We start from the raw sequence: 26,924 nt of genomic DNA, 5'->3' as shown, positions 1-26,924 counted from the left end.
TACATTAATTCCAAGATAGTATGCTTGATAAAACATCTTAGAATTAATTGTCTATCAGACTTTTAGTTTCCGTAAGGTGTTCTGGTGTTTCTAATCTCTATTGATGTTGCATCTATGAATAATGAAACATTGCAAGTTTAAAAGATTAGCAGGCATCAAGGGCTCATTAGTGATCTGTTACATCAGGGATCTGAATTGGGTACAAATATATGCTACTTGACCAAGCATTTCGGATGTTATGATCGAGTTCGGATATGCATTCCCAAACAGTGCTATTGCATTTGAAGCCACTACCAAATGTGATTTGCCACACCCGGTCACCCTTTCTAATCCTGCCTTTCGCCTCCAGATAGCTCAACTCGTACCAAACAGAAGAAGATGAAGTGTTGCCGCTAGGGGTCACTGCTTCCATGCTGAGAACCAAGCCAGTGAGTTTCCTTGTACTCTCAAAAGATCTTTCGCTAAATCAATGGCCACAAGGCCAGCACTGCATCCCACCCATTCCACTGAGGCTAACACTCTTGATATTGCTTCTGAACCCAAACTTGTTTACGATCATAGCTGTAATGGATGGTGTGGGGCAGAAGATGCTACAGTTGGTTACTAGAATGTCAACGCTTTTGTGGTTGATACTTTGCTTGCTGAGGAGGTCTTTCACAACCGTGAAAAGAACTGTTTCTGTTTCTTCTTGGGTGCAGCTGATAGATTTATCAGGTGGGATTTGATGTATTGAAACAGGAAGACATGCCTCACAACCAATACCTGATCTTTTGATCATCTTGGTTTAGAAGTCGATAGCTTCTCTCTCATGTGCAGCACATAGTTCAAAGTGTTCTATGTAGTTAGCTGCTGTGGCGCGAAGATTAGGAGGTGGTAGGTGGCAGCAGGAGTCTATTAGGTATATAGGATGGGTTTTGGAGGAAGAAAAGAAGTATACAAGTAACAGCGAGGTGATGGCAAAAGCAATAGCAATAGCAATAGCTACGCCATATACTGAGAAGAAGGCGAAGGGGGAGATACTGTTGGCCCAACTTGTGTCTGCAGAGGTAATAGACATTTTCTCCATATGCAAATTCTTAGTTTTCTGCAGATTGGATCGGTCTTATGTTATAAATTAGTTGTGGTTAATGGGATTACTACTTTGATCATGAAAAGTGCATGCATCGAAATTGGAGCTTGTTGGTATCATGCATTTTGCTTCTTGTCTGTTACTATATGCGTCGAGCAAGCAAAATTATTAAACATTGTGTTTTGTTTTCGTATCAAACTGGAAACCTTTTTCCTCTTCTTTTCTACCTTCGTTTGTGATTTCTTCTTGGAACAAATAGTTAGATTGCATATAACATGCCAACTTGATTGAATGGTGTCTCTATTCAATTCGGCCCCACCAGAACCAAAAAGCAAAGATTTGGCTGAACTGATTAACTGAATTTGGATGACCAATCGAAAACCAAACTGACGAAACAATTGGTTTTGGTTGGCCTTCCGAACTGATCTGAAAGTTGCGCTTTTCCTTAAAATTGTATGTAGACGCAAGGTGATGCGATGACGGTGGACGACTAGTTTTGGCAATGATACAATAAGTGATGTGGCAACACAACAACAACAGATAGGTAAACATTTACTTCATCTAAACGTTTTTCTTTTTAGACTGTCTTATTAAAAATGAAACATATCCTAAAATGAAAACAACTATATCTCTACATTTTCATTTCTCTTACTTTACTCTCTCTTCATTAACTCAAAAAAACAACACTACATAAAATTCCATACCAATTTCCAAATATTGCAGGAGGGAGTCCTCATTCTAGTCTCTAGAGATAACTTGTATTGATCTTTAAAGATCATATGATGGATTGCACATCTTTATGAGTAGTAATTTTCAAAATCTACCTCAAAGCTTCTCAAGCTATAAACCACACCATCCATCCCATAATAATAAAACCATATTTTTCTATGGATAATAAACCATATTTTTCTATTTCTATGGAACGGAGGGAGTGTCTCCCTCTTTCCTCCATTCAAAGAGCACTTGATATTAGCACGAGTTTAAATAAATTGTTTAACTTTGTGAAAAAAAAAAGTAGAGAAAAGTAGAGAGAAAGTGAGTGTAAAAAATTGGTAGAATATGGAGTACGTATAATGAAAGTAGAATAAAGCAAATGGTTCTATAAATCATGGTTAATCCAAAATGGCAAAAATTGGTAGAATATGGAGTACGTATAATGAAAGTAGAATAAAGCAAATGGTTCTATAAATCATGGTTAATCCAAAATGGCAAAAATTGGTAGAATATGGAGTACGTATAATGAAAGTAGAATAAAGCAAATGGTTCTATAAATCATGGTTAATCCAAAATGGCAAAATGATTCTTTAATTGGGGGATAAAAGGGAGCATATTTCTGTTCAATTTGCATGGAATTCGATTCAATTCAGAAACCTGCAGCATATAGCAATATATTTTGCATAGATAATTCCAACTTAAAAAGATCAAAATGATACTAAGATTAATATCTGAAAGGTAAATACCATAAATCCTAAACCAGTTGGAGCAAAACTACGATTTTGTAACAATTGAAAGGATAAAAGAATCTACTCATCATCGAAGAGTGACATTCCAATGCCATCTTCATCACTTTCCTCATCCTTCTCTTCCTCTTTTGCAGCTGCAGGTGCCTCAGCAGCTGCACCACCTGAGGCTGCAGCGGCAGCAGCACCGCCACCTCCTACAAAAGCACCACCACCACATCCACCTCCAACAATAACCTGCATTTATTAGGACTCCATAATTACAATGTAACAAATTCTCCAGGCCAAATATCTAAGAGAAAATTACACATATATCTAAATTACCAACACCAAACATACAAAGCGATTATTAAAACCAAAAACAACACAATAATAAAATTTCTGAATCAACTCGTCGATCTACCAGATCAGAAATCAAACAATTGATTTGAAGAATAACCTAAAACGAGAGATGTTATTTTGTTCAGAAAAACCTGAAAGACAGCGGATTTAGGAGTGACGTAGGAGAAGGAGGACTGGACGGCGCCGGAGTCGACGGAGAGAGCCGCCTGAACGAGCTTACGCTGGAGATCAAAGGTGCAGTCAGCCGACGCCTCGAGGTCGCCTTTGAGCTGCTTCGCCGACCAATCGGAACCGGATTCTCTGCAAACAAATGTGAAAACACCCATTTTGGTGATGATCTGCTGCTGGAAGAGAAGGCGAATGCACCAATGCTTTGCCGCACTGGATTTTAAAGGGCTTCGATTTAGGGTTTTTCTTCGTAATGACTCATCTACCCTTAATACCTCCTTTTATTTACATTTCTCAGTTTTCTTCATTTTGTATTTCAATTTTCAAGATTGAAAATTTTCCTTCCTAATTTTAAAATATTCGTCTAGAATTTGATAATTAGAATATTAGGAGAGTGATCAAGTGCTAACTCATCATTTAATAACTAACTACAATTAATTTAAGGCCATATTATTTTAGAAAATGTGTGGTCTATAATTTGTCACGTGTAATTTTTGCTTTTATTAATAAAATAAAAAAAGATAAAAAAAAACTTCAAATTAGGGTTTTGGATGAAAATGTCAATGTAGTGTTTCGAAAATATCAACACAATGCTTTGAGAATGTCAACACAATGCTTTAAGAATGTTAACACATTGCTTATATTGACATTATACATGTATTATATTGACATATTTTATATATTATGTTGACATTTCTGCTTGTACGAAAAAATTAAAAAAAATTTGATTTTTTTTTTCAAATTTTGACATCGGAACATATGCATGTAGGATATCGTTGGAATCCTTATGAAATTATCTTTAATTTGATATACGTTATATGAATTTAAAGTTTTGAGATTTCTTTTAAAAGTAAGTTATAACTAAACACTTAGTTAATTGACTTTAATACCCATATTGATATTTTTCGGAATTAATCATATGGACTTATTAACGTTTTTCGTTGATCGTATTGACATTTAGGGATTAATGATCTAAGCTCTTAATTTGAATATCTAATGGCTATTATTTAGTTGTAGTTAGCAATTAAGTTATGAGTTAGCAATATAACACTCCCCTAGAATATTATATTGCCAACTTATTATTAAATTGTTAACTAAAATTAAATAATAGTATTAGCACTTCAAATCAAGGGCCAAAATCATACTATTAATATAGTGAACGAAAAATGTCAATTATTAGAGTATTTATGTGAATTAACAACAAATTAGTTATAACTAACTTTTAAAAAATATCTCAAAACTTTAAATCCATATAACTATCTCAATTTAAATTATTTTTTCACACAATATATATCAAATTAAAGATAATTTTATAAGAATTCTAACGAGAACTCACTTGCCTATGTTCCGATGTTAAAATTTGAAATTTTTTTTCAACTTTAGGGATTTCGAGCAGTTTAATGTCAACATAATTGTCATAATATGTCAACATAATGTGTATAATGTCAATACTAAATTGTGTTGACATACGCAAGGCGTTGTATTGATATGTTTAATATACTATATTGACATAGCGATCAGAAACCCTAAATTTGATAGTTATTCTTTTTTTAACATTAAAAAATGAAAAACGAAATTACACATGACAATTTATAGACCTTTAGATCTCTAAAATCCTATGGTCTTAAATTAGTTGTAGTTAGTAATTAAGAGGTGAGTTAGAAATTGATCACACCTATATATACTCCCTTCGTCCCATAGTAGATTTCACACTTTCCATTTTAGTTTGTCCTACAAAAGATGTCACATTTCCTTTTATAGAAAAATCTCTCTCTCATATTAATATAAATATACTATTTTCTCTCTCCATCTAACACACAAAATAACACATCCTAAAATCTCGTGTCAATTCCCAGGTGTGACATCTACTTTGGGACGGATGGAGTACTATATATTTGCTATTTTCCTCCATAGAATTCGTGCATTTGATAGTACTCCCTCCGTTCCATTAAAGATGACTCACTTTCCTTTTTGGTTTATCCCAATCAAGATGACCCATTACTTAAAATGGAAACCCCTTTATCTCTACTTTATCCCCTCTCTCTTACTTTACTCTTTCCATTTAACATACAAAATAAAGTTGCATAAAATCCCGTGTCGCCCAAGAAAGGGGTCATCTTCCTTGGGACGGAGGGAGTATTACTTTTTAACTCATTTTGATATATTTCTTGTATATAGATGAAGAATTGAAACTAAGACCGGAGCTCGGAGAGTCAAATAACAAGAACGTAGTACGCGTGAGAAAGCTCTCCAGAGAGCACTACCCCCACCCCACTAGCTAGGTTGGATCTATGTCAAAGTTGCACCGGTCAGGTGATCTTCATGGGCAAACAATATAAGGCATAGGCTTTTACCCGGTTACATTTTTCACTAAACTTCTACCTTGTGGAATTATTTGCATGGGTAAAAAAATGTGAGTCGAAAAATTTTACCGGGTAGGATGAAGTAGTTAGTTAAGTCTTAGCGAAAATGGTTATTTAATACACCATTTAAAAGAATGGATCGCGACATTTGGACGAGTAAAGAGGTAAACCTATCTTTTCTACTCATCTTTAGTTGTGTTGTTTATGCTCGTGTTAGTTATGTTGAGAGAAGTAAGTTGGATATGTTCAGAGGCGATGAGTTCACTTACAAAGGTATTTATATATGAACAACTGTCGTACAATGACATATTGGAAGGCATTGAGTTCTGATGAAACGGAGCCTCATATCTCAAACTTGAGTCGGAGCAAGGAGAATCATATTGTTGAAGAAGTGACCGAACATTCTTGATAAATACTGTTTTTTCACAAATGGTCAAGTTATAAGATTTATGAAACCATATTCCTCTTGCAAGGTAGTGAAGACCAACGTATGTAGCGGAAGCAATTCCAGCAATTCGTGAGTGAAGTATCTACGACAACCAAGATTGTTATGTGTAACCACTTGCTATGTGTAATCACATAACAATAATGATCTACCTATATGTGCTACAAATGGTACACAAGTCGTGAATGAACACATAAGTCATAACAATGGTACCATTTGTACCATTCCAGCAACTAGAATTTATTTTTTAGTATTTAAGTCTAATGAGAAATCACTTAATAATGAACACTTAACTAATTACCAATATATTAATTAAATACTTATCTGCCCCCAAAAAATAGATTAGTTTTTCCATTTTGGATCGTTCCCCAAAATTAGATAAAGTCTAAATAAGAAAAGTTTTGAACAAACACACACCACTAATAATGTGGACCTCACAATCGACTGACACTATTTTCACTATCTTTTTCTCCCTTTCTCTTACTTTTTCCTATCTCTCTCTTACTTTACCAATTCCACATTAAAACTCGTGTCATATACAACTTTGTCAATTTTGGGGGACGGAGGGAGTATCATGATTCTTACTTAAATAGAAATAACGTAAGTAGTTTGGGATGAGCCGAAATAGAAAAATGCAAGTAATATGGCACTCCCTCCGTCCCATAAAAGTTGAGACAAAACTTTTGGGCACGGAGATTAAGAATTTATATTAAATAAATAGGAGAGATGAAAAAAGTAGGAAAGATAAGAGAGAGTAAAGTAAATGATGGAATAAAGTAAGAGTGATTAGATGTTTTGTCTTTTGTTAAAAAAGGAAAAGACTCAACTTTGTTGCGACGGAATAAAAAGGAATACGACTCAACTTTTATGGGACGGAGGGAGTACAAAATTATAAATCAAACATAATTTCAAATTTACAGAAGCTTACAATCTAAACATAATATTTTTCTTTAGTAAAGATTCAGTTTCAGCTTATTCTATATTGTACCTCACGACTATTTTATCCAAGAAACTTAACGTTGTCTAAATATATTAATTCCATAATTAAAACTAGAACTCCCATCTCTATATATTGAACACATATAATTTTAAGAAAATTTGAAGTAACATTACTAAAAAAGATATAGTTCACCATTTAAATGAGGAAAGTAAGAAAAAAACATGCTAGCATTACAACCGACGTTACACTATATATACATGAAATTCACACTTTTTACATTCAGTTAGTAACTTGAAACTACCTATATGTGCTACAAATGGTACAAAAATATCAATGCAACACATAACAATGGTGCTGTACATGTTATTCTAATAACTCTACAATCAAATAGCACAAAATCAAGTGACATTCCTGAGTGAAGTATCCACAACAACCAAGAGCCTTGCACGACGTTTAAGCATCCATCTATACACCACACCTAGGAGAAAAAGAGCAGCAACAAGCAAGCTAGCAATCAGGTCGAACATTCTTTGGATTCCCAACCCTCCTGTCCACAAAAACCTATTATACACAAAGTTTCAATAAACATAAAATATTTTGATGCATTACTTATTCCATTAGTGTGGATATATTCTTAAACTCAATACTAGTTTGAGTGTTATTCAATTTCAAGCTAAAGATAGATAGGTTATGAGCCATAGTTGAGAGCATGACAGAATTTACATGGTTAAACAAGCGTACGTGTGTGTAGAGCTATTATCGATGTAAATAAAACTTTGGATCCTTAAAATAAAAAGTGAAAAAGTTGATAGAAACTCAAATTCTAGTTGTTCATAGAATAAGCACAATGGAGAAAAAGGTAGTTAAAGATCCTTAAACAAAATGAAGGAAAAAAAGAAATTGAATCCAAGATACATACCAGTTGGTAGAAACTCAAACTCAAGCCGTTCATAGAGTAACCCCAGAAACAACTACAAGAGAATACATAAAACAAATATTATTAATTAGTAGAACTAACCAAAATGCAGCCAAACACGACGATCTTACATACCCCAATGACGCACATTACGTAGTAGATGCATCTCAAATAATCAAGATCCACTAGAACTCTAAACACCCTCCCCATAAGTAAGGGTAATATCTGCCAAACAAAATTCACTCATAAATTCGACATTTGTAGGCTAGAATTCTAGAGGTTGATTAATCATAAAGTATCAAATGGAAACAAACCAGAAGGAAGATATTCCTAAAAAACTTGTAACAATTTTTGAACTCTACCCTACATGTAAGTTATATCTTGCTTTCAAATAGACTGTTTCTTTTCCACACAATCAAGTGCTTATAAGAATATGAGAAAGCATTAAACAAGATCATTGTTTATTTTACTTAATTTTTCTCAAGATTTTCTTGGAACTTTGTTTTGTTTAAAAAAATTCAATTGGTAGACACCCTTAACTCTCATTTTTAATAAATAATAAGTATCAACTTGACTTGTTAGTATCAACTTTTGCCAACATCAGCAATTTACAAATTATGGGGCAAAAATACACATAAATCGGCATAGCATGAAAACAAGGAATTGGAAAGATTGTTGAGATTTCATACATGGAGGGCACCAAAGAGGCCAGAGATGTAGAGGCCATTGTAGTGCTGCACTTCCTTTCGAACATCACTGCTATAACCGGCTTCTTCAGATGTTTGGAGCTCCAGATTTACGATTCGGCAACAGCACAACGGGCATTTGCAGGGTTGAATTGAGTATCTATATATCCACAATTGTAGGATGCAACCCCCTAATAAACACACACACACACACAAACCATATATAAGAATATAGTGCATGCATATATCAAAAAAATATGAATGAAGTGAAAACTTGCCACAAAACAAGTGACCGCAATTTGATCTGCAAGGGTTAGTGAAGGTATCCAAACAAATTGGGCATACATCATCGCCCGCGCCATCTTCATATTCAATTTCATTTCCGTTTTCGTTACATTTTTCTTCTTTTTTTCTCAAATCTTCGTAGCCATCTCGGTATTCTGCTACTCCCACCACACCACCCGCTTCTTTTTCCATTTCTTCTTCAGATCTTTCTGCTTCTTTCCCTGTTTCTCGCCTCTCAGCTAACTCCATTGCTTTACCATTATCCTCCAAAATGTTGGAAATTAGTCTTTTTGTTTTTTTATTCAGTTAATGATTGAAGGTGGCGATTCACCTCATAATCAATGGACCAAACGTTTCATTTCATTTTCGTTTACCACTCTCTGTTGCTCTTTTCTTTCATGCATCTCTCTTCTATTTTTAGTAAGCACACATTTTCGCCTTTTTTTAATTTAAGTTTTTTCAGTATAAATTTTGAAAACGAATAAAATTATATTATTTCATGTTCTGTTCTCTTCCTTATTTCTTGTTTTTGTTTAAATGTATATAGGTTAAAAAATAAAATATCATCGCATGTTTTTAACCCTAAACTGATCAATCAGTGTATCAACATCTTTTAATTTTGTTTTGTCATATAAACTTAAAGATAAAGATATACTACGTTTCTAGATTGTTTCTAATATTTTAACATAACATTGCAATTTTTTTATTAAAGATGGCGGTAAATTTAGCCAGCTAAAAAATTATGGCTTTATATATTTATAGATCTATAGATTATGCAAGGTAGAAACACAGAATTCTTATTAATAAAGGAAGTTTTAATTAACTCTTAGTATATTAAAAGTAAAATTATTTAAAAAGAAGAATTGACTGTATTTAAAAATTAATAAATAAAAGAGCCCGTACCTATGCTCAAACATATAAAAGAAGTAGCAGAAAGGAAATAAGAGGGCGTCGGAAAAGCAATAAATAGAAGATCATTTCATGTCTTGGTGTATAATAAACTTCTGGAGAAAATTTGATGATTGAAGCGTATATGTATCTCTATTTATCCTTTCTAACTTGCTTGGAGTAGTGTTCCTAGAAGAGCGGGAAGCCCAGGGGCGATTTGAAAAAAATTCGGGCAGTGGACCAACACGGTGTTCGCTAGGCATGCTTACTCAGCCGGTTTCGGTTCTAACTGGACCGGTTGACCGGTCTCAATTTTTCTTAAATTCCATAATCGGAACCGATTGGAACCAGCTGGTTAAGAACCGGTTAGTTTCGGTTCCGAACCGAAACCGATGTGTAATTTTAATCCAAATTTATTTGTAATTTTAATTAATTTAATACTAAAATAATAATAATCCAACATCTAGAAATATAACACACAATACCTAAAAATTCAAATAAACACACAAAACATACAAAATAACGATACAATAATATTCATGTCCTTAATTGATGGGTAAGACTAAGCGTGATGTCAAGTGTAATACTATAATCATTAAACGAATTACTCCCTCTGTCCGCAAAATATTGTCTATGTTTGACTCGGCACGGGTTTTAAGAAATATGGCAAAAAGTAAGTGGAAAAAGTTGGTGGAATGTAGGCCCCACATTTATATATTTGTTTTATAATAGAATGTGAGTGTAATGAGTTAGTAGAAAGTAAGGTCCATTCATCAAAAATGGAAGAAAAAAAAAAACAAAGTGGACAACATTTCACGGACGGACTGAAATGACAAAACTGGACAACATTTCACGGACGGGGGGAGTAACAAATAGTAGGTCGGACTAGTTTATGTTGGCAATTCTTTACAAAAAAGTTCTAAAATTTTGCTTTTTTCAGAAAAAAAGGAGTTTTAAAATTGAAGTTCATTTTCCCTTTTTTGGCTAAACAAATATTTAATGGAATTTTCAATATTAATTGATCTTGTTGTGACCTTTTGGTTTAAAACGAAACAATTAATCAATTATTCACAAACACGTTAAAATCGTATGTTAAATGAATTGTTACATCAAATTTGTTACAAAGTTAAATTTCTATCATATGAAATGATATTTTATTTATATAAGCTTTTATGGAGATGAAAAACAAACTTATGATGTCCTACTCATTGTAGTTAATTCTTCTAAATTGGATTGGGGAAATAATCGTACATTCAAAGCATCACGGTTTAAACATTTTAAATATTTGAGAAAACATAGTTCGCAAATTTAACATGGTTTAAATATAAAAAAAATCACTCACCGTTTCAAATTATTTTATTTCAATTCAGTATTAATTCAATTAAGTTAGATTTATAAGTATCTTAAATTATAAAAAAAAATTGAATTGTGATCTGGTTTCTAGTTAGGAACCGGTCAGTTCCGGTTAGAACTGAAACTTGTTGTTTTTTAATAAATGGAACCCGTACCGAAACTGGAATAGGTTTTTCAGTTCCTGGTTCCTCAATTAACCGGTCACAGTACCGGTTAACCAAGAATTGGAGAACCGTTTAAGCACCCCTAGACTGTTCGCCCCACGAACTAGGGCGCGCCAACGTAATGTGTTCGAATTTGTGTGAGTAATGTATAAATTAATGTAGGTTGTAAATGTATAGATGAATATAGATTCCTCTGTTTTTATGCATAAATGACAAAATTAGATTCAGTATAGCCCCATCGTTTGAGACATTAATTAATAATATAGAGAGAGATTGAGTGGGCCATATTGTCGTATAAATAAGTTTATAGAAGTGAGGATCACCTAATTCTTTTCTTACACCATAAGCAGGAGATGGTGTAGGAAAAGAATTAGGTGATCCAGACTGAGTTTATAGACCCCATATGACACATTAATTAATGAGAGAGAGAGAGAGATTGAAAGGGTCATGTCGTCGTGTACGCTGTCATGTGCGTTGCCTGTTGTGGCCAAAGTCTGTCGAGAAGATACACGACTCATGTTATTACTTTTAGCCCATATAAATGAGTTTAGTTGGATTATCCCACAACCTAGCACTTCCGCGCAGTAATCCTATTAGAGGCGATCCTATTACAGGAATAGCATCAGGGACATCTATTACAATTTTCCCAAGTCCTTGCTAATAGTAAGAAAATGGGTTTGAATGTGGGGGATGTTCTTATTTTATGGAGGAGACTCAAAATCTCGTGCTAAAGGCATGGAGGTTCGAGTCCTCTTCCAGACATAATATTGTTTAATTCAATGCAAGGAGAAAAACCTTATCGGGGCTTGACATGCCGCGAATCCTCTTGAAAGAGAGGAGTGCCTTCTGGAACGCAGATGCCGCGAGCAAACACATTAACGAACAGGAAGTTTGTTTTTAATTGTTCCTGAGCAATTAGAAAGAAATTCTTTGACCAGAAAGAATTCGGTACTGATGTAGGATACCTATCCTGAAGTTTATGGATTTCATGTAATAAGCTTTTGATATTCAACAACCTCAATTAAAAAATAATCACAAAAATCCAAACATTAATATACCCAGCCATTTTGTTTCATTTTGTCCAAGTCACTTCTTATTTTGACAAGCTACAGAATAACCTAGTTCTTAGAGCGTCTCCACCGGCGGACATCCCGGTCGCCCCTCGCCGACGTCCGACCGGACGTCCGCCGTAGTGGGTGGGACGTCCGCCCACGCCCGTCCCGAGTGCCCTTCCCATGGGCTCGCCCCTCACGCGCATGTCCGACCGGACGTCCGCCACAGTGGCGAAGGTCGGACGTCCGAGATTTTAATTTCTTTTTTTTTGTTTTTTTTAATAAACTCTATAAATAGGGCTCCCCCAACTTCATTTCATTCACACCACTTGTGTTGACAAGTTTATCTCTCTAATCAACAAATTTCATTTCTACTACAATGGAGTACAATAGGAATTCCCCACCCACGAGCGGCGGAGACACACCCCCAGTTCCCACCGGAACAGAAGGAAACTATGCGGGGATGAATCCCCAATTTGCGGGGATGAATCCCCAGATGGCGGGGATGGGGGGGATGAATCCCCAAATGTTCTACAATATGTTCCAGTTGATGAGTCAGATGGGTGGGATGATGACCGGGGCAGCGGGGATGGGCGGTACGCCGTCAAATATGGCGGGCGTCGGTGGGATGATGCCAGGGGCAGCGGGTATGGGCGGTATGCCGTCAATTATGGCGGGGGTGGGTGGGATGATGCCCGGGGCAGTGGGGATGGGCGGTACGCCGCCAAATATGGCGGTGGGTGGGTCGATGCAGCACAGGAGCCCGAGAACGCCTAGGGAATCTTTCTATCGCCCATATATAGATTTGTTGGCCGACGATTCCCATAGTACTGTTCCGGAGACTTAGTACGCCGGCATCGAGACTTTCTCTTTTGAGGAGCTGGGAGCGGATTTGGGGCTATCGCCGATCCGTGAGACTCCCGATGAGGCGGAGCCTGCTGCAAGGAGCAGGAGCAAAGGCAAGGGCAAGACCAGGGGCGGAGGTAGGGGCAAGGGCAAAGTGTCGAGCTCTTCCTCGAACACGGGGGCTACAACAGAGGAGGAGGAGGGTGAGGATGAGGCGGAGGAGAGGAGGACGATCTGGACGGTGTGGGAAAATGTCGCGCTTGCGAAGGCCTGGGTCGGGGTAGTAGAGGATCCCTATGTCGGGCCGAACCAGTATGTTGACCGATTGTGGCATCGCATTAGTGAGGCCTACCGCGTCTGCAAACCGTCTGGGGCGAAGGCTCGCACTTCCGAGCAATGCCGGAAACAGTGGCTTCGGTTGAGGCCTAAGCTCAGTCGTTTTGCCGCCCTCTACCACAACGACATGCGCATGGCAACCAGCGGCATGTCTGAGGATGATGTCCGGAGACGAGCCTTGGCCCAGTACCCCGACAAAGAATTGAAGTTCAAAGAGTTTGACCAATGGGAGGCCTTTCTCGTGGTCAAGGACTCGCAAAAGTTTGCTGTGGGTGTCGACTCGGGCTGGAAGCGGACGAAGATCAACTCTTCCGGTGAGTACAGCAGCAGTGTTGGTTCGCACGAGCTCCCCGAAGCCGAGGAAGTGGCCCCGCTACCACGAACAGACTCTCGCCGTCGTCGTCGCCCGATGGGACAAAAGGCTGCACAGCGGATGGTGAGGGGAGGCGGCAGCGGCAGCGGGTCCTACGAGGTCGAATCGGAGGCCCCAGAAGACCCAGGTAACAACCGTCTCGCCCGCGCGCAGCTAACGAAGACCCTGATGCAGAGCACGAGTAAGTGGTATAACACCCACGATCCTGTGTACAAAAGGCTGTGCAAGGATGTGGTCGATCAATGTCGGCGCGATTTAGGAATGCCACCCATTGATGATTATGGCGTCGAGATGGGGGGCGGGCACGTCGGAGGCGGCAGCGGCACGGGCGACGGGGACGAGGAGGAGTGAGAGCCGAGGGTATTATGTAATTTTTTTTAAAATTATGTAATTTTTAATGAAGTTTTTGAATTATCCCGTATTCCATGTCGACATTTTAATTCCGTAAATTATAAACTGTTAAAAATTGAATAATTGCGGAAAGTCCTAGTGGGAAGTTCTAGTGCAGTTGGAAGGGCTAGTGATGTGGCAGTGGAATGGGAGGGGCTAGTGATACGTGGCAGACAGTTTTGTGGGAACTCCTAGTGGGAGGGGCGCCACCGGAGACGCTCTTAATCTATTTTAAAGATGACTTACTTTTTTTTGATTTATCCCGAACAAAATTATCTCTTACTAAATATAACAATTTTATCTCTACTTTATTTTACTAATGTACTTTACTCTCTCCCCAGTTAATAAACAAAATAAAACTGCATAAATCCATATTGCTCATCAAAGAGGTCATATTTCTTGAAACAGATGAAATATAAACTAATTCAATTCGCAAAACCCCAGCGACGATGGTCGAAGGTAAGAATCATTAACATAAAAGCGCAATAATTCTCTTGTTTCTCCTTCATTTTTTACAATTCCGCAAGAAGGAGAGTACATTCAACTGTTTCAATATAATTAAGTGAAATTCCCAAAACATTCGAAATAATTATTTTCATCAACTCAAGTAGTGAATAACAAATACAAGTACTAGTTTTTTTTTGTTGTTTTACAATTTTGTACACGATAAAACTAGGGTGTGGGCTCAGAAATTCCTAATAAATACGAGGCCAGGGTGTTTCGTATATGAAAATGGTACTAACAACAAATTTTCAAATAGCCGTCTTCTGTTCCTAGAAGAAAAAGGCGCGAAAAGGGTAGAATAGTAATTGCAGACAGCACCGACGCATTCTTTGCTTCCCCATCTGCCATGTACACATGCTGAAGGCTCGCACGATACTGCCCATCCTGTTGCATTACATACTAATCAAATCAAATCCATCACCAGAGAGAGAGAGAGAGAGAGTTACTTCATCGGCAGGGCTTTGTAAAGAAGAAAGGCCGATTTTATTTCTACATATTGAGATTATGTTTTGCCCCCACACTGAGAAACCAGAAACCCCATCGCTGTATCCTCTGAATACTCTCTGTTCCGCGCTCCAATTCCTATCAACATACATTAGCTAGACCCCTAAGCAAACAGCATCTTACTGTAAGCAACACAATTACTTAAGCTCAAGGATTACCTTCTCAAATCCCATATTCGCAGAGTCTTGTCAAGAGAACTAGAAACAAGCTGATAATCTGCAGTTGCAGCCAGCTGCAACAATTCAAAATATCATGTCAAAACACTACTACTATCTTTTAAGCATTTGGATACTCATACCAGTCCATACCTCTGTCACATATCCATCATGAGCCTGCCATGAAGAAATAATCTTTCCACTTCTCAAGTCAAACAGCCTACATTGCCCAGTGCTGGACGCAGCTGCAATCCACGAGGGAAATGCCATACTTTCCTCGGGAGACATTCTAACAGAGCTAGATGAGCAAATGGATGATATAAGGGGAGGGAAACCAGAATCAACAGATTCACTCCTCCATAGATGAAGTTTCTGACCTTGATTGACATCAATGAATCTGTGCCCAAAATAGTCAATTAGATAAGAATGTGGTGGATACAAAGTGTATTTGTGGTCAAATTATTCAAGTACCTTAGAGATCCATTTCCAGTACCCACAATAAGTCTATCACTGAACCCCAGATAGTCCATAGTAGTGTAAGAAGAATTCCCGTGAAAAGAACTACTAAGCATTCCACTTGGTAATGGATTAAAATGAAGCATGTTATCTTCATCTCTTTCTGCCAATTGTGTCGAGGATGCCAAAGATCGTTCAGAGAACATAGAAATTAGTCTTCCAGTCTGTCCATTCCATATATGTACTGTTCCATCACAAGAAGCTACGCGTCCAGAGGATGCCAAATCGAAAATGTCATTCACAACCTGTCAAAGGAATCAGGCAGTAACAGAGGCATAAGAATTTCCAACTAGCAAGTGTCTTTTTAGGATTCACATGGAGCACCAAAGCTAAAGGAGTTTATTAGATGAAGCAACTCTGTAACAGACCATGCAAATGTCAACCATCATTCCAACCATAAATAATGTGTAGAATCTTAAGCAAAATTCACAACAAAGAACATGCCCTACCAAGAATAGTTAATATTAATTTTAGAGGTATACGAAAATGCAATCCAAAATAGACATATGGCAATTTTACACATAATTTGGCAACAGAACCATTTGGAAAAAGGAAGCAAGAGAAACAGAAAATGCACACACCATAACTCATCCAGACAGAGAAAATTGGAACTAGATCTGGGAACATATAGTTAATAGTCTTTTATAAACCGGTTATTGTGGAAAGGATGTGAATTTATCAATAGTTCAGGGATTAGGGATTGGTTGTGTTTACTTCAAGTAATGGTCAATTTTGGTCCTAAACATATGACCAAAATACGAATTAGGGTCAAAACATTCACTTTTTGAAAAACGGGTCCATAACAAATGAAAATGTCGTAGTCCTTTTTTATGACGGTTCTATAAAAAACTAACGGTCAATGCTAATTGCACAGTGGCATAACCGTTAGTTTTTTGACGGAACTGTCAAAAAAGGACCAATTGACCTAATTTTCAAAAAGTGAATTTTTGGACCAAATTCATATTTTGGTCATATGTTTAGGACTAAAATTAACCTTTACTCTTACTTCAAAGGAATTTACACTACAGATTTCAGGTTATTTATTTTAAAGACTTGAATAAGGAAAAGAAAGTAGAAAGGAAAAGTTGTGAATAAGCAGATTGAAGAAGTTAATGCTGCATCCATGTTGCATAATAACTTATCTCTTACTAGTTATTATCTGGATATCAAGTTATTACACAAAAAAAGTAACTTAACCAATAGGCTATGACTTATACGGAGTGATAGGCAGGCATACCAAAAACATTCCCTAATATATCAGCATATCGCAATATTGATATGATAACAACGAAGAAGAGGTTGAACAAAATATAAACAAATAATATAATAAAAGATATATACTCCTCGAAAAGGCCACAAAAGAATAGCTAAACCAAACCTTATTTCTGAATAATGCAAAACTAGGGAACAAAGCCCTATTTATAAAAAGATTGCAACTTGAATAAAACTCAAAAGATAAATACTAGGCTCCTGGTCAAACAAAGACTCGAAAACAAAATAAAACTCTAAGTGATAAACTTAGTATAGAAATTAATGACATCTAAATAACTCATAAACTAGTAAGATTTATGCTGAAGCCTTGCCCACAAGGCTGCAGTGAAAACTGACCACAGGGGTTCATGTTTGGTAACATGAGTCAATGTTTATATCCGCTGAAACTCCAAAAGAGCAAGGAACGAAAACTGCACAACGAGCCGAAGCCACGGGCATGGACAGTTGGATGGAGGACAATGGATAGAATGGAGGTAGCGACAGTGTCTATGGTTGGGGTGGTGGCTGTGGCACAGTGAGGCATGATTGCACCAAAACAAACCACGATTGCGGCAGGCTGTGGCGACATCTAAGGTGTTGTCCCAAATTGTGGTGGTGGTGGTTGAGGACGGTTGGACTGCAGGGGTGCTAGGCGCAATGTCAGGAGGTGGAACCACAAGTAATGGAATTTCTTGCGCTGAGGTGGTAGTGGTGGCGGTGGTGGAGGGCATGACTGCAACAGAGTGGCTGGTTTACTTGTTGCATTGTAAGTTGAAATCTCTATGGGAAAAGACGTGGGTGGGGGCTACTTTCGCAAGCAATGGTGGGGGCGGATGGTTAGACTATGTGGCAAGGTGCCGTTGCATGCGCTCGCAGATAGTGAGCACCATCTGGAAGTCTCCCTGTACGTCTGCATACAGATCCTCAATCGCCTTCTCTGATCCGTCAATGTTCTCCCTCATGCAAGGTACATACTACATACTCCCTCCCGCAAGGTACGTTCACCACACCATTTGATATAGAGTGATAGGTGGGCTTACCATAAACATTCACTAATATCTCAGCATACGAAGCGTGTCGCACAATTGACATGATAACAATGAAGAAGGCGTGGAACGAAAAAAATAAGATGAATATAATAAAAGTTAAATACTCCTCCTATGACTAAGAGGCCATCCTCCGAAAAAGCCACAGCAAGTTGAACCAAACTATAATTCTGAGCAAGCCCTATTTTAGAGACTCTATAAATGACTTCAACTTCAATAAAACTCTAAAAATATATTAGTGACTCCTAATCAAACAAAGACTCCTAATCCAAATAAAACTCTTAAGAGATAAACTTATCTTTAACAAACTAATGACAGCTAAACAACTAATAAACTATTAAGATGCATATCGGTATCACTGACACAAACCTCATCATGACCATTATAGCTTGACATGCAGTCCACCCTTGACAAATCCCACTTCTGAATATTTCCTTTGAATCCTGGCCCAACTCCTGCTGTGAAAACAGTATACTCATTCTGACAAACAGCAAAAGATCTCAGAGCTCCATGATGTGCACGAACAGATTGTACGATAGATGCTCTGATTTTCCATGGAAGTTCATCCTTTAGACCTCCAGCACGAGTTGCAAAATCAAGCCCATTCCAATTAGATGCAGGACTAGGAAACCAATACCAAGGTTCCTGCAGTCCTAAACTTGAAGTTGTTCCAATCCTCTCAGCCGGATTCTGGTACAACTCATACATACTTTTACTCGGTGTGATGGTCTTGGTACTCTTTTTACCCTGTGATTGTGGTCTTGACCATCCAACCCCATTGAGTAAGAGTTTGGCAGATGTGTTTTCAGATGCTGAGCCCTTCTGAGAGAGTCGTCTACCACTTGGGCTATCTGGAACACTTCGATAGGAATCCCCTGCACATTCCCACTGAAAAACAAAGGTCTAAGTGCAAATAACAGAAGTTAATTTAGTAGCATTAGTAATTCAAAATCTGGCACTGTTTGTTGAAGAATTACCATACTGGTTTAGTGGTTAGTTACTCTACTTTGAACAAGTAGATTACTATAAGTAAATTTCCCTCTTCAGCTTGGGTACACAATATTTTCTGGCAATGGCTAAAAAATTTATATTATATTATGCGAACAAAATTAGTAAGAATAAAATATCATACCCTCCAATTATGATGTCGTAAAAGGAACTGCTCAATGAGCAACCATGTAGCACAGCACTGGCGGAGTCTCTCTATTCCAAGTAGAGAAGCAAATTGAGGATACAAAAGTAACCTGCCGAGAGTCACTTTCTTTTACTTGTATCTAAGCTTACGCATCGGCATCTTTAATCAACAATTTATTAGAAGGAGACGGAGACTCACACCAAGTCCATTCGGTTTTCAATGCAATCTTCCTCACCCACTTTCACTTTAGACCCTGACATGTTCCCAGTCAAATTGACAGAATATGTGTTCTTCTGAGAAAAAGCAAACTCATCGAATAACTCCTTTAGTTTTGGTAGAACATGCAATGCAGTTGAATCTGGGCCAATCTGCTGGCAAACTCTGATAAGACTCTTGGTAGCATTCTGCCAAACAAAGTAATCAGTAGGCACAATGTTTGAAAATGCTAAACTTTCAATGCATACTACTAATACAGAGAGCAATGCCACAGGTCACAAACTGGATCTGCTGGACTGATATCATGATATGATTATGAAAATTTGCTGAATAACTCAAATACTCCCTCCGTCCCATAAAAATAGACACTCTTTCCATTTTGGTACATCCCATAAAACTAGTCCACTTCTATTTTTGGTAACCTTTCTCTCTTATGAGGAAGACCCCATTCTCCACTAACATACTCCAATAACTTTTCCTTTCTATCTCTCTCATACTTTACCAATTATGCATTAAAACCTGTGCCGTCCCAAATGTCTCTATTTTTATGGGACAGAGGGAGTACAAGATTCAGTGATAATAATAAGATTGACACTTTCTACCTCCAACCTTTAAACCAGGGGAAAAAGAATCTAATTCATGCACAAAGGCGGAATGCCGGAAATCAAGTATGTAAAGATTCTTAATTTAAGACAATGACAATAATAAGATTGAGACCTTCTACATTCAGCCTTCAAAACCCCAGAAAAGAATCTAATTCATGCACAAAGAATGAAATCAAGTACTCCCTCCGTCTCATAGAAATAGGCTAATTGGGGATGGCACAGGTTTTAATGCCTAATTGGTAAAGTAAGAGAGGAGAAGAAAAAAGTAGTTGAAATAATGTAGTGGATGGTGGGGCCCATAAATGAAAAAGTAAAATAGAAGGACAAAAAGTTCCCATAAATGGATATGGACATGTATGGGACGGACGAAAAAGGAATTTGATCTATTTCTATGGGACGGAAGGGGTATGTAAATATCCTTAATTTAAGACTTGCATTAGGTAAAAGAGAGAAAATGAGTGAACAGAAACTTTGAAACATTGTAAACTTACTTATCTCTATGATATTTCCACTATGAATGGAGCTCCTTTTCCTATTTATTTAGTTGAACTACCATTTTCTACATTTATGAAGCACTGTCCGTGATATAGATATGTATCATTATACTTTATTAGCTATTACTCCCTCTGTCCACAATTACTTGTCTCATACTCCCTCCGTCAGCCATTAGGAGTTCCATTCCTTGGCAACACAGGTTTTAAGAAATGTTAAGAAAAGTGGGTGGAAAAGAGATAGTGGAATATAGGTCCCCCTTGTATATATTAGTTTAAATGAAATGTGAGTGGAATGTGGAACCCTATTATCATTTATGATAAAAGTGAACCGGGGCTCCTATTCGCGGACGGATTAAAATGGAGAAACGGGACTCCTATTCGCGGACGGAGGGAGTATTTCCTTTTCGGTCCGTCCACAAATACATCTCATTTATCTTTAACTAATTTTGGTAAATGGACTCCACATTCCACTCATTTACTTATAAAACTGTTATATAAAAGTATGACCCACATTCCACTAATTTTATCCAGCCATTTTCTTTACATTTCTTAAAACCCGAGATAGCGTTGGTAGTATTATTTATGCAATTGTTACTATTAGTTTGTTAGAGATAAGCTTATATCCCAGAGTTTAATAGTACTTAGCTTTTAATTTTATTCAGGTTGGAGTTTTTATCAAGGTGTTATGTATAAGGCTTTACTCTGTACTTTTGTGGTGTTCAGAAATGAAGTTTAGTTCAACTACTTTTGTTGTGGCCTTTTCCAAGGATGCCTCTACTCATAGGAGGAGTATTTATCTTTTATTTAATTTATCTGTGTTTATTGTCTATCATCATTATCTTCTATCTTTCAACTCTCCATTATTGTCCAGCAACTTCTTCATCGTTATCATGTCAATTGTGTGATATGCTGAGATATTAGGGAATGCATACGGTAAGCCCATCTATCACTCTGATACTGTATCAGTCTGTTATAGGCAAGCAAATATGTTTTCATATATTCAAGCAAATCATTTTCTTCATTTAAGGAAATCGTTTATTTTACCGGGCAGGAAACCTGCCTAATGGACAAAGCTGCCAGCATATAGTTCTATGCATATATATAGGGAAAGATAAGGTTAAAACACCGTTTAAAATAGGAATGACGTACCGTAAAGCATAACTTATTCTCTGTGAAACTGATATGCATTAATACAGGCAACTGTTACTTGGAGGTGGAGTTGTTGTCATTTATTGATGAAGCTTGAAGTTGGAGTTAGTGGGGAACAAATACTAGGCAGTTGATAATTGGTGGAGGAGTGCAGCTGTTAATGCTACATATTATGATTGTCATCTCTTTCAACTTTTGTAGGAATTATATATATAAATCCTAGGAGATTAGAGTGGTATGTTGGGCATATAATTTGTATTGTGGACGAATGTTGCCGCAGGCCTTCATTTGAAGGAGTTATCAACTAATTCTCTTTGCAATTGTTATTCAAATCACATTCGCAAGTTCAACACAATTCATTGTCTTCTCCCTCACTTCTTCTCTATAACAGAAACATGACTTCGATGTGAAAAATAATGAAATAAACCTGGAAATTTCCACCCTCATGGAATTCGAATTTAGAACTATGAATTCATTAAGCAAAGTAATGGAATCACTGTGGTCCAAAACTGATCCCTAGTTTTCTAGTCTAAAATGAGTGTTTATTTTATCCAGTCCTTATATGTATAGAATACATAATAAATCTATTTTGTTTCTCCAACTTTCAGTGTTTTTTGAAAGAAAAAAATGTCTCTGGATTTTTACATTTTCTATTCAAGAACCCAATTTCGTGTAAAATTTGATTTATGTCCCGCTTGACATAATTCAGCATCGAAACTATGAGTCAGCTTACCGAACTCTTAGATGTATTATAGTTTAACTGAGGTGGAATTTTTGGGGGTTGATCTGCCTAATTATCGAACAAGTTGAGTCATCGTTCTGATGTCGAATTATATCAAGTGGGAAGTAAATCATAACCTGCAAAGTTGGGGGGTTTTTGAAGAGAAAATGCAATCTGGTGGTACCATGGAAGCACAATCACGAACAAAAAACATATAAAAAGGGAAGTACTAACAATCCTTGCAAAGTGTGAATGACATGCCAATAAAACATAAATTTTCATGCTTTAAGAATATAATAGAGAATTACCTGACGCACCTGTATTCCAATGTCTCGGTGCATGATAATCTTAACGTAGGGGGAATCTCTGTCCTGCATGAGTTCAAAGTTCACTCTGGTTACTACTTCAGTCTGTGCTGAAAATATGTAGTCCGAAAGTTGTACCTCAATCAGCTCCTTAACAATTGTCTCAGTCGTCAAAACAGGAACAAGGCCATCTAGTGTTGTCAGACAATCTATCAGCGCTGAAGATCCCCAACTCTGAACTGGTTCAGGTTTACTAACACTCAAAGTACAGATACATGAATTGACGACAGTATTTAACAATGGCAGAATTTGTTTCACAACGAACTTTTCCCCAATAAGTCCACCTATATATCAAGAGAAACTACTTTGTAACTTGACCGCACATTTTTGGAAACAACATAGTTTAGCATCCAAATATCAGGAACATACCAATTCTAATCAACACATCAATTCCGTCATTGCATATTCCTTTTCCAAAAGAGAGCATTAGAGGCAAAATCGTCTGCGCAATTGAATAACAGTATTCAGTACATAAACATGGAGTATTTTTAATCCTTCTAGGATAGATTTGGTTGCATTTACATCACGAGACACTAAACCTGATGAACTGTAACTGGTACACCAAGCTCTTCGCTAAACCCAATCAGCAGAACAGAAGCTGCAGATGTTGAACTTTTATGAGGAGCAATGCACAAATTTGATATAATAAGCTGGTGTATTATCTCAAAGTATGCTTGCTTCCCAATCCTATTCCATAGCTCCTGCATAAATGAGCCTTGAAGAAGAGAAACCTTCAAGTGTGAGTACCCTGCACCCTAAAAGAAAAACAACATAAAATTAGAACCAGAGGGAACGAAACATATGAATAAAAGTGATCTAACATGCCTGTAGAACTCTCTGGACAGATGGCACAACAAATTTCATCACTGCTTCGGATTTCAGACATTTAAGGAATTCTGCCAGCAGCAAATAAGCCCATTCAGCTTCGGCATCTGAAGCAGAAGTTACTATGAGAGGTAAGCAATAAGGAGCACACATCGCAGCACCAAAAGCTCCCATTCTTTTCAGCGCTCCTTGTTTTGCAAATGTTGCAGCATATTGAAGACGCAAATCATTTCTTGAGAGGCAGTGAAATGCAGCTAAAAAGTAGTAGGATGATTTCACTGATTTTGAGAAGTAAGGAGACTCTAGAAGGCATTTGACAGAAGGCCTCCTAAGAAAGTAAATGGAAAGGCAGCAGTTCAGCTAAAAGAACACTGGTGAAAAATTTATAGATTTGACTATTCACGATGTATACACAGATTTGTATTTATTTATTTTGTTATAGTGGATTTATTTATTTCTTTTTTATGGGGGGTGTGGATGAAGGAGGCACATGATAAGGGGTGGTCATCTTACCTTTTCCAATCATTCTCAATGCAGGCTTTAACAATAACTTTCATATGATGGGGGATATCTTGCACTGAACATGGTAGGATTCCACTATCTAAATACGAAGCCAATGAACTGGAACCAAAAAGTGGCTTTCCCATATGAAGTTCTGCTAAAATACATCCAACGGAAAATATATCATCAGCAGCTCTTTTGGAATTTATCTTGGGGGAGCATGCTTGCCTCCAAAGCGTTAGTTCTTGATAACCAACTGAGTCATCACCCTCCTCAATATTCTCAAGAAGAGAATTTGAGTCGATAGTTGATTTCTCACAGCAGTTCCTTGTAGAGTCAGGTTTTGTAGGTGATACATTTCTATCAATATCAGTCGAAAGTTCATTTTCACTGGTGTTATTCTTCGAACAGTCACTAGAATGAACATTATAACAAGGATCTAAATGCCATGATTTCTCACAGAAAGAAGTTGCTTCTTCCAATTTATTTAAATGATTAGTCTTAATAAGAAAATCCCCACCCTCAACAGAGTCTACTTCTGATTGACTATTGTTTTCAGGTTGCCCATTGTTGTTGTGATGGGTTTTCCTATGAGCAATTTGACGTGGAGGGTGAGGTTGGCTAAAAAGCTGGCGGCGGCCTGTAGACCTTGGTAAATTGGAGGTTGATGCTGGCAACATCACATTCTTAGCAGCAATAGCGGCTTCACCAGACATTTTGTAGCCAAAGGTGATGTCAATCCATTTATGTATTTGGAGGGAAACTCGATTGCTTTCAAGAGCATCTCGATGCAGCTTAATGAACTCCTCTGAAGTTCCTGCCCATGAAGGCACAGCCAAATCAGGCATACCAGAATGCAGAGAGTTAAATATGTGTGGATCACAATAAAATTCAGGAATACACTCATCAGGCGTCCACTGGTACAATCTTTGCATGTTAGAGGGGTACTCATTGGGTTCATAAACTGAACGAACAGCTTGTCTTAAAACACTCAAAGGCAACCTCCTGGCCTTATAACTGCAAACAGCGAGTTCAGAAAGGCACTCATCAGACACATGATGAGGCATTTCAGATGTGGAGTAAGTGAAATCCAACTGTTCATCACCTTTTGCTAGGCGCCACTTACTCTTGCTAAGATCTCTCCAACCAGCAATGTTATTTTCATCAGGTTTGACACTAAAATCAATAACCCAAGGCATGACTGAGTAAAATGTGTGGTCACCCCACCTCCTTCCTGCCAATCTGTTTAAAACGAGAAGATACTCAAAATTGCTCAGCTCCCCTTTCCACCAGCTATAGAAACAAGATTGCCAATTTACAGAGTTTAAGAGGCTTAAATCAGCATAAAGGGCATGGGAAGGACAGCCTTCGAAACAATGACTACCAATAGAAAGATCAAGAGACTTGCTACTTGGATCCAAAACTGAGTTCAGCAGCTGCTTCTCACCAATTTGCAACCAACACCAAGATGTGTCGGTCAGCAGAATGTTGGAGGGGCTTAAATTTCCATGAGCAATGCCTAGACCATGCATGTAAGATAGAGCTGAAAGCAGCTGGTAGATAAGAAATTGTATCTTCCAATCACATTGTAAGGCAGCAGGGCTGTAGTGCATAATGTTTTCGAGGGTAAATGGTGTCTTTGGAAGCACCAGACAAATATCTGTAGGTGACTTTAGCATTCCTAAAATTGGACAAATGTTTGGATGCCTTATGCAGCCAGGAAAGCCATTCTCTTTAAATGATGGCAGCCCCAGCAAACTGAGAAAGTTTGCACCGTCTCGTCCAGCAGATTTTCCCTCTATAAGTTGACACAGTGAATGCAAAAGCTGGCCTTCAAATGAGCCAGATGAGAAACTCGAAGCAATTTCTTCAAATAACTCAAAGGATACAGGGCCAATGAGTGCAGTTGGAGCCAATGAAGTAATTGCCCTCGAGCAAGAAAACCTAGTGGAAATTTTACACGTTGCACAACCATCAAGGACGCGACCATTGGAGAAATGGCGGCATTCAGTTGATGCAGTATCTAAATCAGAACTTGTATCACTAGAAATTCCAACACTGACCTCTGCTTGAACTTGCTTCACAGTAGACGACGACTCTGCGATGTCTCCTTCAATTGCACAAAATTCATCACTGCATACATTCAATTTGTAAACAAAATCAGTTCCCCCAACTTTGAAAAAATAAATAGAGGCGAAATCCAACATACACGTATTTTGAGAAGCAATCGGTGGTGCGATAAGGCACATAATTGAAAACGAATTGCGGCGGCGTGGCTAGGTCGGAATTGGAGACCTGCATTCGATTGGGGGGAAAAGGTCGTCACTCATCATATGTCAATAGCTAAGGCAACATATTACAACTCGAGGAGAGAACCTGTACGACAGCCGCTGAGGCGAAGGGGAGCGGACAGTCGGAGACGCTGTGGAGGAAGGTGAGTCTGCCAGAAAAATCAGCTTCGATACGCCGTTGAAGACACTCCAAACACATTTTTGCGGCACTATCCATTTTCCTGATCAAATGATGTTTGTATCAACTATCACCATAAACAAAACCCAGACTTTGAAATGTTTTTCAGATCTTACTTCTCATCTAGTAAACAACACCGTATAGTCCAGGCGTAAATGAACGACGAACTCCATTACACCCATTTTTTTGGATGATTACATTTTAATTAGAAAAATACAATACTCTCATTTTTGGGATTCATATACCATAACTTTTTTTCATTCATTTTTGTTAATATTTTCTAAAACTCGTCTCAAAACGAAATGAGACTCCTATTCGCGGATGGGAAGAGTATCACTCAATTCACACATTGGTCGTGAGGATAACTAGTATGGGCCTAACATGTTAGTTTA

General features: G+C 37.6%; 3 protein-coding genes and 1 pseudogene across 5 annotated transcripts; all 4 read right to left on the bottom strand.

Annotated features, from left to right (window-relative positions):
* Positions 1-51: 51 nt before the first annotated feature.
* Positions 52-1,057, bottom strand: LOC125186640 (3-ketoacyl-CoA synthase 7 pseudogene; annotated as a pseudogene).
* A 1,391-nt stretch (positions 1,058-2,448) lies between these two features.
* LOC125209730 (large ribosomal subunit protein P3-like) lies at positions 2,449-3,246 on the bottom strand. The gene is made up of 2 exons (XM_048109318.1): positions 3,003-3,246; positions 2,449-2,766 (listed from the first exon to the last, which is right to left on the bottom strand). Exons 1-2 carry the CDS (start codon positions 3,195-3,197, stop codon positions 2,593-2,595), a joined length of 369 nt encoding a protein of 122 aa, XP_047965275.1. The 5' UTR covers positions 3,198-3,246; the 3' UTR covers positions 2,449-2,592.
* A 3,740-nt stretch (positions 3,247-6,986) lies between these two features.
* Positions 6,987-8,923, bottom strand: LOC125208438 (uncharacterized). Its single transcript, XM_048108055.2, has 5 exons — positions 8,668-8,923; positions 8,393-8,580; positions 7,839-7,928; positions 7,707-7,758; positions 6,987-7,334 (listed from the first exon to the last, which is right to left on the bottom strand). Exons 1-5 carry the CDS (start codon positions 8,921-8,923, stop codon positions 7,186-7,188), a joined length of 735 nt encoding a protein of 244 aa, XP_047964012.2. The 3' UTR covers positions 6,987-7,185.
* A 5,730-nt stretch (positions 8,924-14,653) lies between these two features.
* Positions 14,654-26,735, bottom strand: LOC125200842 (protein serine/threonine kinase). 3 transcript variants are annotated; one of them, XM_048098640.2, is made up of 17 exons: positions 26,649-26,735; positions 26,440-26,575; positions 26,273-26,358; positions 24,076-26,196; positions 23,563-23,890; positions 23,277-23,492; positions 23,107-23,179; positions 22,816-23,021; positions 22,681-22,743; positions 19,386-19,591; positions 19,185-19,296; positions 18,422-18,940; positions 15,711-16,000; positions 15,393-15,636; positions 15,243-15,316; positions 15,027-15,162; positions 14,654-14,964 (listed from the first exon to the last, which is right to left on the bottom strand). In XM_048098640.2, exons 2-17 carry the CDS (start codon positions 26,569-26,571, stop codon positions 14,815-14,817), a joined length of 4,956 nt encoding a protein of 1,651 aa, XP_047954597.1. In that variant the 5' UTR covers positions 26,572-26,575; positions 26,649-26,735; the 3' UTR covers positions 14,654-14,814. The 3 variants fall into 3 exon arrangements, with proteins under 3 accessions (XP_047954597.1, XP_088920591.1, XP_047954598.1); XM_089064465.1 differs by having other exon boundaries at positions 26,440-26,719; XM_048098641.2 differs by having other exon boundaries at positions 22,690-22,743; positions 26,440-26,719.
* Positions 26,736-26,924: the final 189 nt, after the last annotated feature.

The sequence above is a fragment of the Salvia hispanica genome, chromosome 2, assembly GCF_029641045.1.
Source record: "Salvia hispanica isolate PSC_SH4W2 chromosome 2, Shi_PSC_v1, whole genome shotgun sequence".
In the NCBI taxonomy this organism is placed as follows: domain Eukaryota; kingdom Viridiplantae; phylum Streptophyta; class Magnoliopsida; order Lamiales; family Lamiaceae; genus Salvia; species Salvia hispanica.
Note: the sequence above shows the minus strand (reverse complement) of the source record. Positions and strands in the feature narration are given on the sequence as shown.